The sequence below is a fragment of the Charadrius vociferus genome, unplaced genomic scaffold (genome assembly GCF_000708025.1).
Source record: "Charadrius vociferus isolate BGI_N301 unplaced genomic scaffold, ASM70802v2 scaffold4, whole genome shotgun sequence".
Classification (NCBI taxonomy): Eukaryota; Metazoa; Chordata; class Aves; order Charadriiformes; family Charadriidae; genus Charadrius; species Charadrius vociferus.
Window position 1 is genome coordinate 181,033 of NW_009648150.1, and position 16,850 is coordinate 197,882.

At 45.4% G+C, this 16,850-nt stretch overlaps 1 protein-coding gene across 1 annotated transcript in view; it reads left to right on the forward strand.

Moving 5' to 3' along the window:
- The window catches only part of EPHA5 (EPH receptor A5), a 183,689-nt gene that overhangs the window by 96,655 nt on the left and 70,184 nt on the right, over positions 1-16,850 (forward strand). The window contains exon 4 of the mRNA XM_009884013.1: positions 4,376-4,711. Within this exon, the coding sequence (XP_009882315.1) occupies positions 4,376-4,711 (336 nt within the window). The remainder of the gene's footprint in view (positions 1-4,375; positions 4,712-16,850) is intronic.

Consider the following 16,850-nt stretch of genomic DNA (forward strand, 5'->3'; position numbering starts at 1 on the left):
GATGGGTTACAGCATGAAAAACTTCGATACCAGGGCTTCTTGATGTCCATTTTGCCCCTTGGCCTGACTTAAAAAACATAGATAAATGAGAGATGTTGAGGTCTAGCATGATATTGGGAAATGGGAAGGGAGAGGAGTCCTCTGAGCTCTGGAAATGCACATAAAAGTGGCTTTTCTCTACAGGCAGAACCAAAGCCAGAGTTATGCCAGGCTGCTGGTGACCACAGTGCCTCTTGCCCACTGTCAGTGGTTTTGCTGTCTCTCCCTTCTCAGGTTGGAGGGTTACGAATCCAGTGTGTCCTGCTGGTGAATTGGCAGACAAAAGAGCTGCCATCCCTGAGGAAGAGGTTTATGCATGCCCACGACCTGAGCGTAGGGCAGGATTTTCAGAGGGGCACAAACAAGCTTGGTGACCAGCTCATGTTAAAAAGAAATGAAATTTGAGTGCCTGTTTCCCCCAGGTTTGAAATGAAATTTGAGTGCCTGTTTCCCCCAGGTTTCTGGTGCAATTTGAATCCTCTAGGTAAAGGCTGTAATTTCTGATTCTGCAAATACCATGGGATTTTCTTTTTATGTTTGTTTGGGGCTTTTATGCTTATTTGTTGGGTTTTTTTAAAATAAAAGTTTGTTTGGGGTTTTTAATGTTTGGGTGGTTTTGTTTCAGGGGTTTTTTTTTGTTTTGAAAACTTACTATAAGCTAGTTTAACGCACAGGCATAGTGCCTGAAGTTGTATTAGGATATGGCTTGGCAGGGTACTAAGTGCTTCTGGTGCAGATGAGGGGTTTAATACCGACCAAGGCACTGCTCAGCTTCTGTTGCCCACTGCAAACCCCAGTGCAACAGTTGAGGACGTTGCAACATCTCTGCTGGCCTTCACGCTTGCTATCCCAAAAGCAGAGCGGATCATCCAAGACTTCTCCGTGTGCTTCAGTCACCCTCGCTTGCCTTACACATCCTTTCTTGGGATTTTGTCCTAATCCAGCTATATTTGTGCTGAAGGTGATGAGGAGGGCCCTTGTGCTACCCCAGCTCAGCTGCAGGGGTAGTAAATTTTGGCAGGGACAGTAAAGAATAGGTAGTGACACTAATGTTTTAAACCAGTCCAATTAGATCTGGAAGGGAACATCTCATCGTGAACTGAAGCACAAGCGAGACAGACTTGAATCATGACTGGTAGGAAAATATTGCCAGGTTTTTTGTATGTTTTTATTATTTATTACCACAGAAGTTAATAATATTCATAGGATTTCCTCAACTTGAAATCTAGTTAATTTTAGAGAATACATCAATGTACGTTTTCAGTTCTACACCTACAAAGTCCCCTTGCCAGTTGGTAGAGCTATAAAATCACATTTTCCTAATTTAAAGCAAATGCTTTTCAGTCCCAAGCTGCATGAGTCTCCCCACCGCTACCAGCATCACTAAAGAAAACTAACTGCTACACCACTGTCAACTGCTCAGAAAAGTACAATGAGGGGAATACATTTTTGTTTATTTTTTCCAGTTCCTTAAGGATGTTTTATAAATAATGATTGATAATCTTGAAATTATTAGTGCTGTGATTCAGTCTGAAATAATTATTGCTCTCAGATGGGCATTTGAGAATTCTCTTATTATTATGTATCTTCTGGGAAGTAATTGCCCTTTATTTCTTCTTAACTAAGTAATCCTAGCTTCAGTCCCTTGCACAACATCTCTTTAAAGTGAAAACATAGTTGCACCCTTTTTTTCCCCCTCCCATCTCTGACAAGTAACCCTATTGCTGTTCAGAGCATATTGAGGAAATATTTTTAATAGTATGACACATAGGACAAACTAAAGATTTTATAGTATTTAGTGTAATATTCTACTCACAAAAAGTTTACAGTTAACTTCAGTTTGAGTGTGTACATATATACATACATATGTTTGTATCTTGAAGGTAATTTCTCTCTCAGGTTATATTTTTTAAAATATGTGCATCAGCAAACAACAGGTTTGCTGTCCATCAGGAAAAATACCAATATCATTGTCTTCAGAAAGTATTTGCATCTGGTCAGTAAATTGTGGTGCAGAAGGGGTGAATATTACCTGCTTAGGGTATAAAGTAGCAAATTTAACCAAAACAAAACAAAAATCAGTAAACTAGTATCTTTGTCCTTGACAAAAGGAGGTTGGAAATTAAAACAGACCTTCTTAGCAGACCTAGGGCCCCCTCTTCTGCAGGTAAAACACCGGTTTTGTTCTGCCAGCTGTGATTTATCAAAGTTTTACCCAAGTACGTTTTCAGGATACTTCAAGTAGGTATTGTTAGATATCTGTAGACTACTAAAGGCCTTTCTCTGAGCCCCTGTGAGAATGCTAATTTTATAGGTTTTGAAGTCCCACTAGCTTCAAAGCACTTCCAATGAAGTCGATGTTTTTAAGCCTTCAAGAAGAGCAGCTGACTCTTCTGTACAAAGCAAGTAAAAGCCTCTGGTGAGTTTACAAAAGTAATAATTTATCCCCCATTAAAGACACATTGTCCAGTAAGTGTTTTTTATGCCCGAGTTCTCTATTTTTTCCTAGAGTACTGGTAGCAGTAAAAGGGCGTTCATCCAGTGGAAGAAAAAATAGGGCAATTTAACTGGTTAAGAAAACATATAAAAAAAACTCTGAGTGCAATATATATAACTCCACACAGCTCCAGTGAAGAATCTCATAGTTTCCATAATATCACTACGAGTATGACAGTGCAAAAAATAGTCCTGACTTGGGCTGTACCTTGGTGTCATTAGCTAAATAGCCCTGGGTCCCTGCAGCGCAGATTGCCAGTGGCTTGCTCTGGTGAAGTGATCACAGAACAAAACAAAGCTGATCTGTTGTTTCCTAAACTAACTTAGCTTTTGTCTTCAACTGTTCCCCCCCCAAGAAAAAAATTTATTTATTTCCTCTGGCAGCGAGTTCCTCATTGAACCAGAACAGCTTGAGTCGAAATCATGACAGCATTTGATCAGTGTACCAATTTTGTAGCCTTAAAAAGGGGAGTAGGAAAGGGAAATAGAGGAAAATGCTAAATAAGCTAATTTCCTTTTTGCAACACTGCCTGTTTTAAATAACAAATCGAGTTTAATTATCACAACAAAATGAGAAGATGACAGCTTAAGACAGGGTGTTAAGTTCATGTGGATTTCTAGCTGGTGAAGCAACTTGTCGGGCTGTTTTCAAGGAACTGCTCATGGGTTTTGACAGCTTCATTCAAACCGAAGGGGAGTCTGTTGCCTTCCTTCCTCTGCCTCCCTTGGAAAAATCCCAGTCTTTGCTGTATAGCTTCTGGTGGTGCCATGGTTAAAATCCATCCCGGCTTGCTTTGATAAATTTCCCTTTTCTTCCACGTTCATTAGCATTCCCTGAATATATAACGTGTGGATCTCTTGCATAAGATTCCTGTTTGTCCTTTCACGTTGTCTTCAGGGTGTATCTGCAGCTTGCCCTTCATCTCCAACACAAGCCTGTTAAAACCAAAAAGCTTGCAGCACCTTCTGCAAGTGAGCAGTCTTAAAGGTGTCTGCAGGTGGGCTTTGCTTGCCCAGCCGTGGCCTTGCCCAGCAGCAGGTCGAAGGAAAATAGCTCACCATTTGCAGTAGCTCTGGTAGCTCGGCAGCAGCTGTTCCTCCTCGGTAGCCTTGCCAGCGCCACGCTGGCATCCTGAGCGGGGAGGCTTGGCAAAATAAGCAAGTGCGGTGCGGCTAACCAACCGTGCTAGAGCTTGGCAGGGACCAAGGCGGCTGCCATTGAGTAGCCGGATGCGGCTATGTTTCCAGTGGCCCATGTAGATCACCATCTGCTTTGGGCTTCATTGAACGTCCCACTTAGGTGTGATTTGGATGCCCAAGCTTAGGTTTTACCCTTGCCAAATAGCTGATGGGGAGAGGCGGATGCATGCACAGCAAAGATTCGGCATCTGAGTCGAGTACCTAAGTAGTGTGAATACCCCTGTGTGTGTCTTCTTTTAGGACCTAGGGCTAGTGGGCTGAGGAGGGGGAATCTCGCCCCTGGTGAAGCCGGCAGTGACTTGGGCAGGACAAAGATTTGCAGCACCCTTTGTGGGAAGAGCAAGGAAAGCACCAGAGGCAATGTCCTGGGGTGAAGTGCTCCTGTTGGGTTTAAGCCAAGCCCCGTGTCTTGTCCTCCTGTGCAGGTGACTGCATCCCAACACAGACCCCTTGAGGTGAGGTGGGAGTGCTCAGAACAAATCCCTGTTTTCCCAGTTCTTCAGGTGCTGGTGCAAATGGTCCCTGTGTACTTTTTGGCACATGAGCAATGGGGCATCTCTTTTCAGCCTAGAGAGTAGTAGAGAGCAGGACAACTGATAATACTGTTTTTACCATGTGTTTTTCTCACTTTACAAACCAGGACCCCCCTCTGCTCCTCGGAGTGCCATCTCAAATGTTAACGAGACTAGTGTCTTTCTGGAATGGATTCCCCCTGCTGATACTGGTGGAAGGAAAGATGTGTCTTATTATATTGCATGCAAGAAGTGCAACTCACACTCAGGTCTGTGTGAGGCGTGTGGCGGTCATGTCAGGTACCTCCCCCAGCAAACCGGCCTGAAAAACACCTCTGTCATGATGGTGGATCTGCTTGCTCATACAAACTATACCTTTGAAATTGAGGCAGTGAATGGAGTGTCCGACCAGAACCCCGGAGCCCGGCAGTTTGTGTCTGTAAATGTAACCACAAACCAGGCAGGTAAGTGGATCTTCAACCTCTGGAAATGTCTGGGGTGGGAGTCCAAGCCAGTCAGACCTGGTGCAGACCTCCCCTTGAAATGGGTGGAAGTCCCCAGCATGGAGGGCTGACTTCAGCCTCTTCAAATACATGGGCGGGGGTGGTTGTTTCTCATAGGTTATAATTACTGCAGTCTTCAACATGTTTCCTTCCAGCAGGACACACTTTTAGGATTTGTGGCTTTTTCCTTTTACACTAAGCTACTTGGGGATCCCTCCACTTCTTTGCACCCACTAAAACAGAAAGAAAACAGTTGCCTCTGCTGTTGGGAAAGGGAAATTTCTAAAAGTTCATTTCGATTCCAAATGCCAGTGGTTAAAACGTCCTAACTTTGCAAACAGTTACCCTAAGAAAATTGTTTTGAGTTATTTTATGAAATTTAATCCCTCTTATGCACTATGATGCTAAAGTGACTGGACTCAAGCTGGTGAGATACGGTACGTTGTCACTGCTTCTCCAACGAGGTAGGGCTGAGATGTCATGGCATACTGTGTCCTTCTTGGTTTTACACTGTACAGACAGAGATCATGTAGACTTGTTTGTTCCTTTGTCCGGGGCACAGATCTGTCTGCACTTCCTTTGCCCAGCGATTGAAAAGAGCTGTCACCATTGTCCCCCGTCATTTGGAGGTGTGATAGGAGGCAAAAGCATGATTACATCTCCTTCCATGCACATCAACACACCAGGCACATCACACAGCTTCTGTAAGCCCTGGAGACCTTTCTATCCTTCTGTTGACCCTCATGCTCTGTTTTAGGGTCTTTCCCTTTGCATACCTGGCTCGCTTCCTGCCATTTAACTCAGGGCTTCCCAGTGGCACTTGTCTGCTGCGGAGCCCTTCCAGGGATGTGAACCAGTGGCATTTGAGACCATGAGGACTGCCGCCAGATCACCGGAGCCACCCCTTGTCTTCTTCTTATGGACAAGGCTTAGCCAGGAAACCCGGCACAGTATGCAGCGTAACAGCCAGATGGGGATTGACTGGTCCTCACTGCGGAGCAGAAAAATGCTAGCTGGAGCAGGGCTGCATTTCAGTCCTGCTACCCAGGTGTACCTGCGTGGGCTTGGCAGCCAGCAGCAAGAGAGTGCGACTGCATCGCACTTTATCAGATACCTGTCCTGGTAATTAGACTGGATTGTCAAAGTGCTGGACAAATCATTTAGATATATCTCAAGGATAGGAAATAAAAGCATGCCGGGATTGCTACTGATGGATGTGGCAGGAAATCTTCTGGAGGAACATCGGTGGATGGCAGTATGACACCTGTTGAAGGCACCAGTTTAATGCAGATCAGTGGGTGTCACGGTCCTAATGCTGTTTACTGTTTTCGCATTGTGAAGGCTGCTGCCAATAACTCTGTTTTTGGAAAAAGTGTATTTTCCTGTTGGTGGGTTTGCATTAGTATTTAATTGCTGGCGTTGGATTTTCCATGATGTGCGGAGTTAAATCCACATAAACCTCAGTAAATGTAGCTGCACGAGAGGAGATGATACATTGCTGATCATTGCAGACTGTGAGGAAATGGGTCTGGTTTGTGAGTTATGTCCCAAACTCCCTTTAGTTGCAGCAGGATTTGTCCACGTAGCTGCCTTCCTGTGCATCAGGCCAAGAATAACCCCCTTGCACAGTTATCACCTCCAGCCTTGTATTGAAAGGTCCATTATAGGAAATGGTAGACCTGGGACGAATGTAGCTCATGCTAAGGACAAGTGGGTAAGTGTAGCTGCTGGCTCTGTCTCACTGTTTACCCTCGTAGAGCTGCAATCAAGGGAGATACTAATGGATCAAGCCGTGAATGTTTAATTCACTGTGTGGTGTTGAAATTGCCTCTGTATGCTTTTGTGTTTGATTCAACAGGAGGTTGAATCAAACCTCAGTCCAAAGCAAGGAGTGGTGACTGTATTTTGTTGTCTTGCTGGCTGGTCTCACCACTTATTGAGGAGGAGGAGAACCAGGTCTGTTTGCTGGAGCTGTAGCATCAAATGTGCTTCCCAGTAACGTGCTCTTTTGGCACTCCCAGGGGGTGATCATCGGTTTGTCCATGCCAGAAATAAAGCAGCCGTAGAGCGGGACTTTGCAAATCAGACTAGCTGCCAAGCATGGAAAGTGGATATCTGTTTTCTTAAGGTGCCTCTGAAAAATGTCCTTTGAGGCAAGTAATGGACGTGTGCAGGTGGAGTGGAGTGGTCCATGCCTGGCCATGCTCAAAGATGCTTCAGCTGTCCACTCTCAAATAAGAGCAGGCAGGGCACATGGGGCTTTAGGGACTGTCAGCCCACTCGTCTTCCCCCTGAAATTGCCACCAAGAGATGCAGCTCTGGGGCCTCATCCTTTCCTTCTCACAGGTTTTCTGATGGTATGATTATGTTTTCATGAAGGCTGGTGTAATGAAGTTGAGTCACTAAAGGCAGTGACACAAAGCCAACTGCAGCAGTAGGAGAAATCCTGCTACAAGAACTGCTGGCTGCGGAAAATGAAAAAATTGCACGCTGTGGGATAGGTCTGGCTGCTGGAGTCCTGCTGGCAGGTATTCACTAACCCAGTACTGCAAAGAAATGCCAAGGTCTGTTTTGTTGGTTTGGCTTTTGTCCGTCCTGAAACGACCATGCTAATTTCAGGACTGCAGAGAATGCGCAGGCAGCAGGGTGCTGGGCGCACCACCTCTTCTGTGCATGGGAGCTTTTGGCAGGAGAAACTACCTCTGGTTTGGGCTCTCGAAGGGATTGCTTCCTGAAAAAAATGTGTTCTCCATTTCTCATTTTTCAAAATAATTTGTCCCTCTTCCTCTCTCCCCAATTTAAAATAATGAGAAAAGAATTGGCACCGGCAATCAGTCTGGCATTTTCAGACTGATGTAATTTTCCTCTGAACTTTTGAAATCAGATTTGGAAATACAGCAAGGAAACGGTAATGTTTTGTGCACAAGAGGACGCAGATCAGCTAATCTCAGCTGGTGACCCCAGCATGCTTCTGCTCCCCCAGTCCCAGGGGACCTGATGGTACTTGGGATGGGACCAGCCCACTCAGAATGCAGTTGCCCTAGGCTCCAGATACAGGACTAGTTGCCCTGTCACCCTCTTGTAATCCCCAAACCTGTGTTGTTTCTGGGGGATTTTGCAGATGTTTTCTGCTGGAAAACATGTATCTCGAAAGGATGAGCAATGCCATAAGCCGGGGAGGTGGAAAGTGCGCTGGCCTCCATCATGACTACCATAGAGCTGCTGCAGGCAAACAGAGGACCTTACTCCCTTAGTAGGTGTATGGGTTGGCCAAAGCATGGTTCTCCCCTGTGGGATTGCTGCAAAATACATGCCCAAGGGACTTCCCAGCACAGATGGCAGGGAGCCATCTGTAATGCACTCTCACAAAGCATTAAAAAGTGTGCCTCATGCATGTGGGCTTTAGCCCAGTGAATAATTCATAAGTGACAATGGTAGGATTGAGTTAGCCATCCTTTTCTTGTTCATGGTTTTGCTCAAGTTTACATAGCTGCCACCTATTTAGACAGTTTCCAGAGAGCAACCTGCGTGTGCTGCTAATATTGAAGTTTGCTTTTCAAGTGACAACCATGTGACGTTTTTTTTTTTTCTCAGTGATTTCACCAAGCTGGATGATTAAGTAATGCTGTCACTCCAGACAGAGATGTGCATCTCCCTTGAGGTCTTTCGTCTTATCTACCCTGTATACAGAAAGCACCTACCATGACGTCTTGGTCAGAGACGTGTGTCTCGTAATGGGTTGTGATTCATGGTTGCCTGCCTGCCCGTCGTATCATCGTAGCAGCGCACCGGGAAGATGCAACGTTTAAAACCATTCTAGGTTTAAAACCTGCCAGGAGTATTCACTTTAAGCCAGTCTTTTTAAAGCGCTGAGCAATTTTCTTTGCTTTTTGTTTCCAGCATCTCCCATGCTGGGCATGGCTTCAGGCAACAGCCACAGAGCTGGCCTGGAGGTGGGGGGCGTGAGAGTGCTGCGGTTCTCCTGCTGGCATCCCAAGTGCCACAGACTCCTTTACACTTAAAAACCTTCTTTGTGTGTGTTTTCAGATAAGCCCCCTGCCTGTTTTCTGTTTGAAAAGTCAGAAGCCAGCGTTCAATCCCCTGTATGATATTTTCAAACCTCTTTTGGGGAGGAGGGGAAGAAAGATCCGGATGCGCTTGCTAACAGAGGTGGAGTTAATGTGTCTAATGCCTCAAGGAGTTTGCGTGCCCAAGGCCAAACCAGAGATAGAAGTTGCACCCTGAGGTGCACAGGTGTTGGAGGACAGGACCTAGCAACCCGTACTGCTGCCTGGGAGGTATGACTAGGTTCTTACTTGACCAAAAAAAACACTAGGTACTTGGAGCAGCTGGAAAGCTCTTGGTGCAGGGAGGTGTGCTGAAAGCTGTGATCCTCACTCTGATTGTGCAGTGTCGGGGAGCAAAGGAGAAGGTGTTTTCCTTAGCACTCAGGATATACCAGTCTTTGAAAAGCAGCCAAGGGTGATTCAGAAAGGGAAAGTTGCTGCAATCGTGTGTCAGCAACTGTGTGCTCTTGAAACCGATAGACTGCAGCCCTGCACAGTCTGGGAAGAAAACATCAGAAAATGAGGTGAGGAGATGGCTGTGCTGGGCAGCCTGTTTTCAGAGATTGCCTTTGGGAATGGACAGGTTCAAGTCCTGTAAGGTTCAGGGTCTGATTCTTGCAACTTCCAAGTCTCACAGGCTTGTTTGGTTTGGCTTGGTTTTGCAGAGGAAGGCAGCTTGCTTATTTTCTTTAGGAATAGCAAAAAACGTCCAAGAGGATGCTCCAGTAGATGTAGCTCTACTTTTCAACCAGAACTGCTGACCTAGGGCCTGCTAAAGCTTAAGCAGATCTTTACTTTTGGAAAACTCCCTTTCCACACCTAGGGTGGTGAGCCAGGGCTTGCCTGTAAACGTCCATTGTAACAGTACTTGATCCCCTGAGCTGCGTCATCTTCCCAGCAATGGTCAGTAGCGGATACTATAGCAAGGTTATGAACACGAGGCAGACACGTACTGATGCTTCCTTCCAACCTCCGGGGACAAGCGCTTTGTGCTTTATAGCCCTTAATGGGTTTTTCTCCCATGAATTTGTCTAATCATTTTATGAACTCCGAGAAAATTTTAGCAGCTGCAGGCAATCCTATATGAATTTGGTATGTCTGATAGTTTAAGCGGTGCTTTACATTCACGTTGGTCAGAGAGGGGCTATAAGTGGCATAAATAGAGGGTTTAAGGCTTGCAATTGCCCATCTATTTGGAAAACACTGTCATTTAGAGATGCCACAATGGCTTCCAGTGCGTTAACGCAGGTATTGCAGCATTTAACTTAAGAACAATGTACTCTTAAAAGCAAAGTCTAATCTTCCATACCAGGATGGGCAAATACAGGAGTGTTTTAATAAGCAGAGGTAAACCAGTACTGCCTCAAAGACCATGGTCTCCATTTAAACTTGGGTGCACCCTGTGGCAGCATGGCTGCGCCTTGCGGCAGGATCCTTCTGCTGGCTGTGAACACCCTTTGTGTCCAGGGAGATGTGAAAAATGAGTGTCAAACTGCCAGTGAGTGTTCAGGCAGGAAGAGAGAATAATTTCATTGGTTAAGTCCTGTGCATATGCCGGTAATCAGCTTCAAGAAGTATTTTGCTTTATTTTTGAAGCGTGGTCACATGTAATCAGAGGACGAGATTGTAGGTGGTTAAAAACAAACAGGCTGGCAGAACAATGTAAAACCTGAAAGCCAGTGTTGCACAAAAGGTTTATTGTTTGAATTTTTTTTTGTGATGGCCGCATTTGTTCTGAATGCAAGATCTTCATCCACCGTCCTATTCCAGAGTCGTGGGTTCACTCCAGCCCAGATGGCTGGGTGTCTGCTACCAAATGAATTATGGATCAGCTGAATATTTTACAGTTTTATTTATAACTCCCCAGTTGGTAATTACTACTTTTTCATAGTTTGTTATAAGTCTTTTTGTTATACTTGGAGTATTAGAAATACATGCTTTTGAATATTGAGAGAGTTCTTTGGAATACGAAAAAAATCCCCAAAATTACAATATGACTTTTAGTTAGAGGTCATTTTTATTCTTGAAATACGTGAGACAATCCTGTTGTTGATATATGAGGACATTAAAAAATGAAATAAAAAGCATTTTTCCTCGTCTACAGACAGACCTTTCAATTTTGACATGAAATTAAAGCATCTTATTTATAGATGAAAATAAAAATAGTTAGAAATAGTCATCCCCGTCCACCCTCCTCCTAAAAAAGGGAAGGGGAAAGGGACTGAAGTTCTGCTGAGATTCAACCGATGACACCTACTGCGTGTTGTGCAGTAGGGTGCAGGTTTTACCATGTCCCAGTGGCAGTGAGACAAATATCTTTATGGTAAAGCGATTAGTTTCCTTCAAAGCATGTTACTTGGGAGGCAGTCGAATGAGCTACAAAAAGCAAATGCCAGGTTACACCTGGGGAAAATTTATCCATGGACTGCACCCGGATGATGCCATGCAGCCGGGTGTGAGGGAGGAAGAGCTGCCCAAAATGCCCCACTTGAAGTGCTGCAGCCAGCAGGACTGACACGGATTCCTCTACCATCCCAGAGCTGCTGGGATCACCTCCAGCAACATAACCTCAGGCTTGGGGTAAAGTGCAGAGATTGAGCAGCCCGAATCTAGATTTTTAGAGGTGTACGAGGAGCAAATATTGATATTTTCCAAAAAAACATAGAGCAGGCTGTGCTGCGGTCAGATGTGGTAAGAGCTGCACAAGGTCAGAGCTGTAAGAAGCTTGTGTTTTTGCAGAGCACCACTGATGTTACACTGCAAGAGTGATAGTGCTGGTTTAAAATTTTATTTCCCATTTTGCTGGCATATTTTTAAAGGATTGCCAAGTAATCTTATATTAATCTAATTCTAATCACTTTAAAACACAGTCTTCGGGGCCAAGGAGTTCTCTTTGTATTGTGCTGAGTGCAGTACTTGGCAGAGAGCAAAAGTAAAGCATCTAAAATGGTTTCACTGCCCAGACGACATCAACGTATAGATTATTTCTTTTTTCCATGAATGCAGCTTCTGAATTTTACTGCTAATAAAATCCTGTTCAGCTCTTTAGTCGCAGTCTGCCAGCTGATAATTCTTTTGTCTGATATGTTATTTCTCTGATTTTAGCATTAAAAGTAGTTTTACATTTTTAACGCTCTGCATAAATGAAAGTGCTCTTAAGACATCAGGACTCAAAAAAAAAAAAGCCAAAAAAGAATGTAAAACTACTTCCAGTGATGTTAGAGAGATAGCAGGGGACTCGTAGGCATTTAACAAACGTCCCACTTGCTCTCTGGCTGCGGCTTCTTTACTGTATCAAGTAAGCTTTTTATAGTTATCTCCCTCAAAAGTTAAATATAGCAGTGGAGCCAGAGTTGTTTGAAACATTTGCGTTTCAGTAATGGTACACTGAGTGAGCTGTGCAATAGTAACAGCGCTCGGGGTATAGCGACTTCACAGAACATTTCTCCATTCCCATGCAACTATCGTGCCAATAATATGAATTTGAAGGCGCATGAGGGTGTAAGTACGCACATGGCAGCGTGTGCGCCTTTGTGTGTGTACAAACATGCAGGACACATGCTGGGCAGAAGACGGAGGTTGCCCACCCGTGTTTTACATGGATATCTGTGACAGCTTTGTAAAGCTCGCACGGTTCAGATGCCTTTCACTCTTGCTGCCCTTGTACCAAACTGCACGCTAGCCGGGCCCACGTACAAAGAGGGTTTGAACACAATAGTTTTCTGGCCCTGTTTTCTTCCTGCCTGTGTTCTTTTGCCTTGAGCCCGACCTCTCCTAAATGTATCCATTTATTTGTTCATTTGACGATTTTTTTTCGCCGCGGTTGCTTATTCACCTGGTGTCTGCACCCGTGGAGCAAGCTGGCTTCTGCATCTTGGGAAGGATTTTACTGTATCCAAACCGAGCTCCAGCTCGCCATGCGCCTGAATTACGGGTTCCCAATTACTATTTTATAGCATCAGGCTGAAATGCTTTTTTCCTCTAGATTGCTTGTTATTGGAGTGTTTCAGCAAGGCTTGGAAGGTTTTTCCACATCTTCTTCTGTGATTGCTAATGCTCATTCCTCGAAAGTCATCTGAAATGCTGCTTCTGGCACTTGTGTTTCTTGCAAAGGGTTAATGTAATAGCAGTAATAGGACTGGCAAGTGCTTTATCCCAGCTTACTGCCCCATCTCTCCTCCCTAGTGGGCAGGGAGGGGGGGGCTGGAGAGCTCTACCCGGAGAGCCAAGAGCAGTGCCAAGGTGACAGACATCCCAGCAATAAACAGTATTTCTTCCACAGCAGCTGGGCCAAAGTTCAGCTACATGCAAATACTACAAAAAGCTCAAGAAATGGAAGGCTTTAATTAAAATGCACTTCAGATGTGCTCGTTTGCCAGCGTGGTGGAACGCTTTCTGCATCTCCCGGTCCTGGAGGAACAGTCCTGATCAAAGCGAGTAACTAATGGGATTTCCAGCTAGATCAGTACAATAGAAATCACCAGAAGGAAAGCGTTATTATTTATTTATTTTCCTGCTCCTTCAAGCTTGATAACTTTTAAGAATATGGGGTCTGATCAAAAGGCCCCATACAAATCGATGCAGGACACCCGCTGGCTATGGCGGCACTGGGCGAGGGTTGTTCCGCTGCGGCGCAGCAAGCTGGGACCACGCGTTGCTCTCTGCTGAGAGGCGCCCAGCATGCCAGCCTCATCCTGTAAGCGCCGTCGGCTTGGGCAAGCCTTGGAGAGAGCGCTGCTCTGTGGAAATCGATGGGAAAAATTTGCAAACTCCGTTATGCCTTTGGCAAAATCCACCCTGGGGGTTTTGGCCAGGGGTGGTGAGCAAGTCAGGTGTTAGAAGGGGCCTTTTGCTCCTGACCCCTTTGCTCTGCAGCACCTGTGGCAGAGAGAGACAAAGGTGCCTCAAGCCAGTTTGCAGAATTAGGTGGAAAATGCCAATGGAGGGCACCAGCACCTGATCGCTGCCTACCCAGGGATACACATCGCAATTGCCAACTGCGCTTCTGCATCCTACCATGCCAATTTGTGCATCTTTGCTCTGTGTCCCTAAATGAGATGAAAGGAAGCGACATTGAGTCAGGTAAAAGCAGAAAACTGGGCTGGCTCTTCCTTCTTCGGTTTGCAAGGGTTCATGGGACCCTGTGTACAGTTCCTTCGTAGCTTCTTCCCAACTTTCTGCAATCTGCTTCAATGCAAGGAGGGAGAGTAGTGCTCAACCAAGTAGATCATTAATTGCTATGTCTCCTGAGTTGTCTTTCACACAGTTCAGCGGTAGTGTGGCTTATTAAAGGGGACAGATCTACACCGTGCTGTTATCTTGTCATCTCCAGGGCTCTGCCTTCCCCACAATGGATTCCTGCCTTGGATCATTAAACCATGCAGCTCCATGGTTCTGCCTTGTTCTCCTGAGGGGTGGCACCAAGCGTGAAATCGCTCGGTGACCTTGCTGGAGACTTATGGTGCGAGCCTCTGAACGCCTGGCCATGCAAGGACAGTTTCCACAGAGGGGTGCTCTCACCCAGTTCAGTAAACTGGAAGGCTATTGCTGCAGAAATGACTGAGTTATTTAATTTATTGTACATATTTTTGTACCAGGTGTGACTCGGTCCCTGCAAGGAGATGGAAAGGAGCTGGAGGATGACGGGGCAAGGATGCACATGACGACACAGACCCTTCTCTGCCTTTTCCAAAATTGCAGGCAGCAACTAGCAAAGCTGAGTGTGCATGAAGGACGAAATGCTCTGTGCTTTCCACAGAGGTGATGCACCAAACCCTCTGCTATGTGTTGGCAGAGTCTTCAAGGGGGACTTCTGCCAGAATCAGATAGCCTTGCATGGCGTTGAGTGCTATTGGCAACCCTTGCAGAACATCTCTATAAAACAAAACAAATCGTCATAAAGTAGTCAGGCAGTTGATAAGTATTGCTTGTGTTCAAATAACAATTGTGCATCTGTCATGGCCTCACACCGTTCCTGTATCTTCTGATATTAGTCAACGTACGATGACTGCTATTTTAAATTCAGTTGTACAGTGCCCAGTTCTTCATTTAGGACAAAATATGGAAGGGAAATACATGGTCATTATGCAAATGAATGCAGTAAATAAATTCTATTTGGCTCAGCTTTCTTGTATCCAGACCTGAGGGATACAACATCATTGGAAGGGGTGCCTGATATCAGTAAATTGCTATTTCATTGCCTATAACTTATGCACTGCCTTTTGTCAGGGAGGTTTTTCAGGCATCTGGTTTGTTGATGGGGAAACTGAGGCACAGAGGTGTGGTGTGACAGGCTACAGGGCACACACCAGGACTGGGACTCTTCTTGCCACTCCTCTGCTCCTGCTGAGCGCTTCCCATAAGGCTGGAGCCCTGAGCTGCATTGGAGATGTTTCCTAACCTATTTGCCAAACTTACTTTAAAGGCAGATAAGAGAGGGTGGAAAAAGTCCACTGGAGATGGGCTGATGGGTGGGTTGTTGTGTTTTGGTTTTTTTTTCTTTCTGAATTGGTTTCAGTATTAATGTGGTTTCAATTTTGCTGCAGCATGAAAAATAGAAATGTCAGTCAACAGTGTATTTATCCAAAGTGTTTAGTGAGCTAAAGTATGCTGAATAGCTTGGGGACAAGTGTGGCGTGGGGTCTGTTTGCTCCCAAATCTTAATTGCAATAGTGACCATTCCCTTCTTCCCTCTTTTACACCATCAGTCTGGAGAGACAGTCTTTGATCCAAGTCCAGTGGAGTGCAAGGTATTGCCTGCAATTCATTTGGTTGGTGAATTGTGCTTTGTCTGCTAAAAACGGAGCCATTAATAATGTGACAGTGTCCATTCCAAGTGGTTGCAAATTCCAGTGCCCAAGTGATTAAATGTAACTAAAATCCCGATCCTTTTGACTTTCTATCCAGCAGGAGAGCAATTGCTACCTCTTCAGTAAATACCTTGGGTTTTACTTGGCCTTTGGCAGTAATAGTATTTAGAGTGGCTTGGCAACTATTCACTGATGAGGGTCCAAAAAAGCCACTTAACAAAAACAAGCAATAGCAGTAATGAAGTGCTAAAGACGCTGACACTTTGTTTATCCTCTTGAGAGCTTAGCAAGGATTTCAGCGGCTCCTCCTGGTTTCTCTGCCTCTCTTAACTTTTGAACCTGGATCATGAGACAGCATCTCCCAGGGGCTGGGGAGGGAGCTGCCTCTCAGCCAGGGGCATCACCACACAGGGCTGTGTCCCCTGGGATGCTGCGGTCCAGGGGACACACAGCCCTCTGCTCCCCGGTCCCCATGGTTGATCCCTGGCCATGTGGCCAAGGGGCTGTGCGGGTGATTTGATGGGAGAATATCTGAAGTATGGGGCTGTCAGGGCTCCTGCCTCAGTGTCTTCTGCTCCAGCTACTCTGCCTCTTAGAAGTAATGATGTACCTCTGGGGATGGGAATCGCACGTGGCTCCTAAACCATTGGACCCTGGAAGGTTTATGCCCTTTTCCGTTGCAGAAGAGATTCGGTGCCACATCTGGAGCAGTGCTCCGGCGTGCACAGCAGCCACCTTCTCCCTTTGCCAGGTGGGCGAAGTGAAAACTTTAGAGTTGCCTCGAGTCAGACGTTTTTATAGCTGCCGTTTGGCTGAATCCAGGAGTGTTTTCCTCTCCAAGAGAAGCAGCCGCTATTTTTCACAGACCAAATGAAGCCACCTGTTGGGTTAGCGGCTTCGTTGGTCCCCGGGCAGCCCTACACAACCTTTAGGGCCCAAAGGAGTCTTTGAAGTATCATTGAATTTCATTGTTAATGTCTCAATCATTTACCCTGAATGAAAGAGGGTATTTTTTTTCACTCGCAGGCATGAATAAACTCTTTAGATTGCAGGAAATAATCCTTCTTAAAGGAGACTTAAAAGAACTGTCTTTTAATATAAGATGGGAGGAGGTAAGAAAAAGGAAACCTGGTGCTGAGCTATGCCTAGGACTGCTCCAGCTCTTCTCGAAAGCACTGGATTTTGTTCAGTGATTAGAAACAGAATAAATCAGATGAAAGGAGC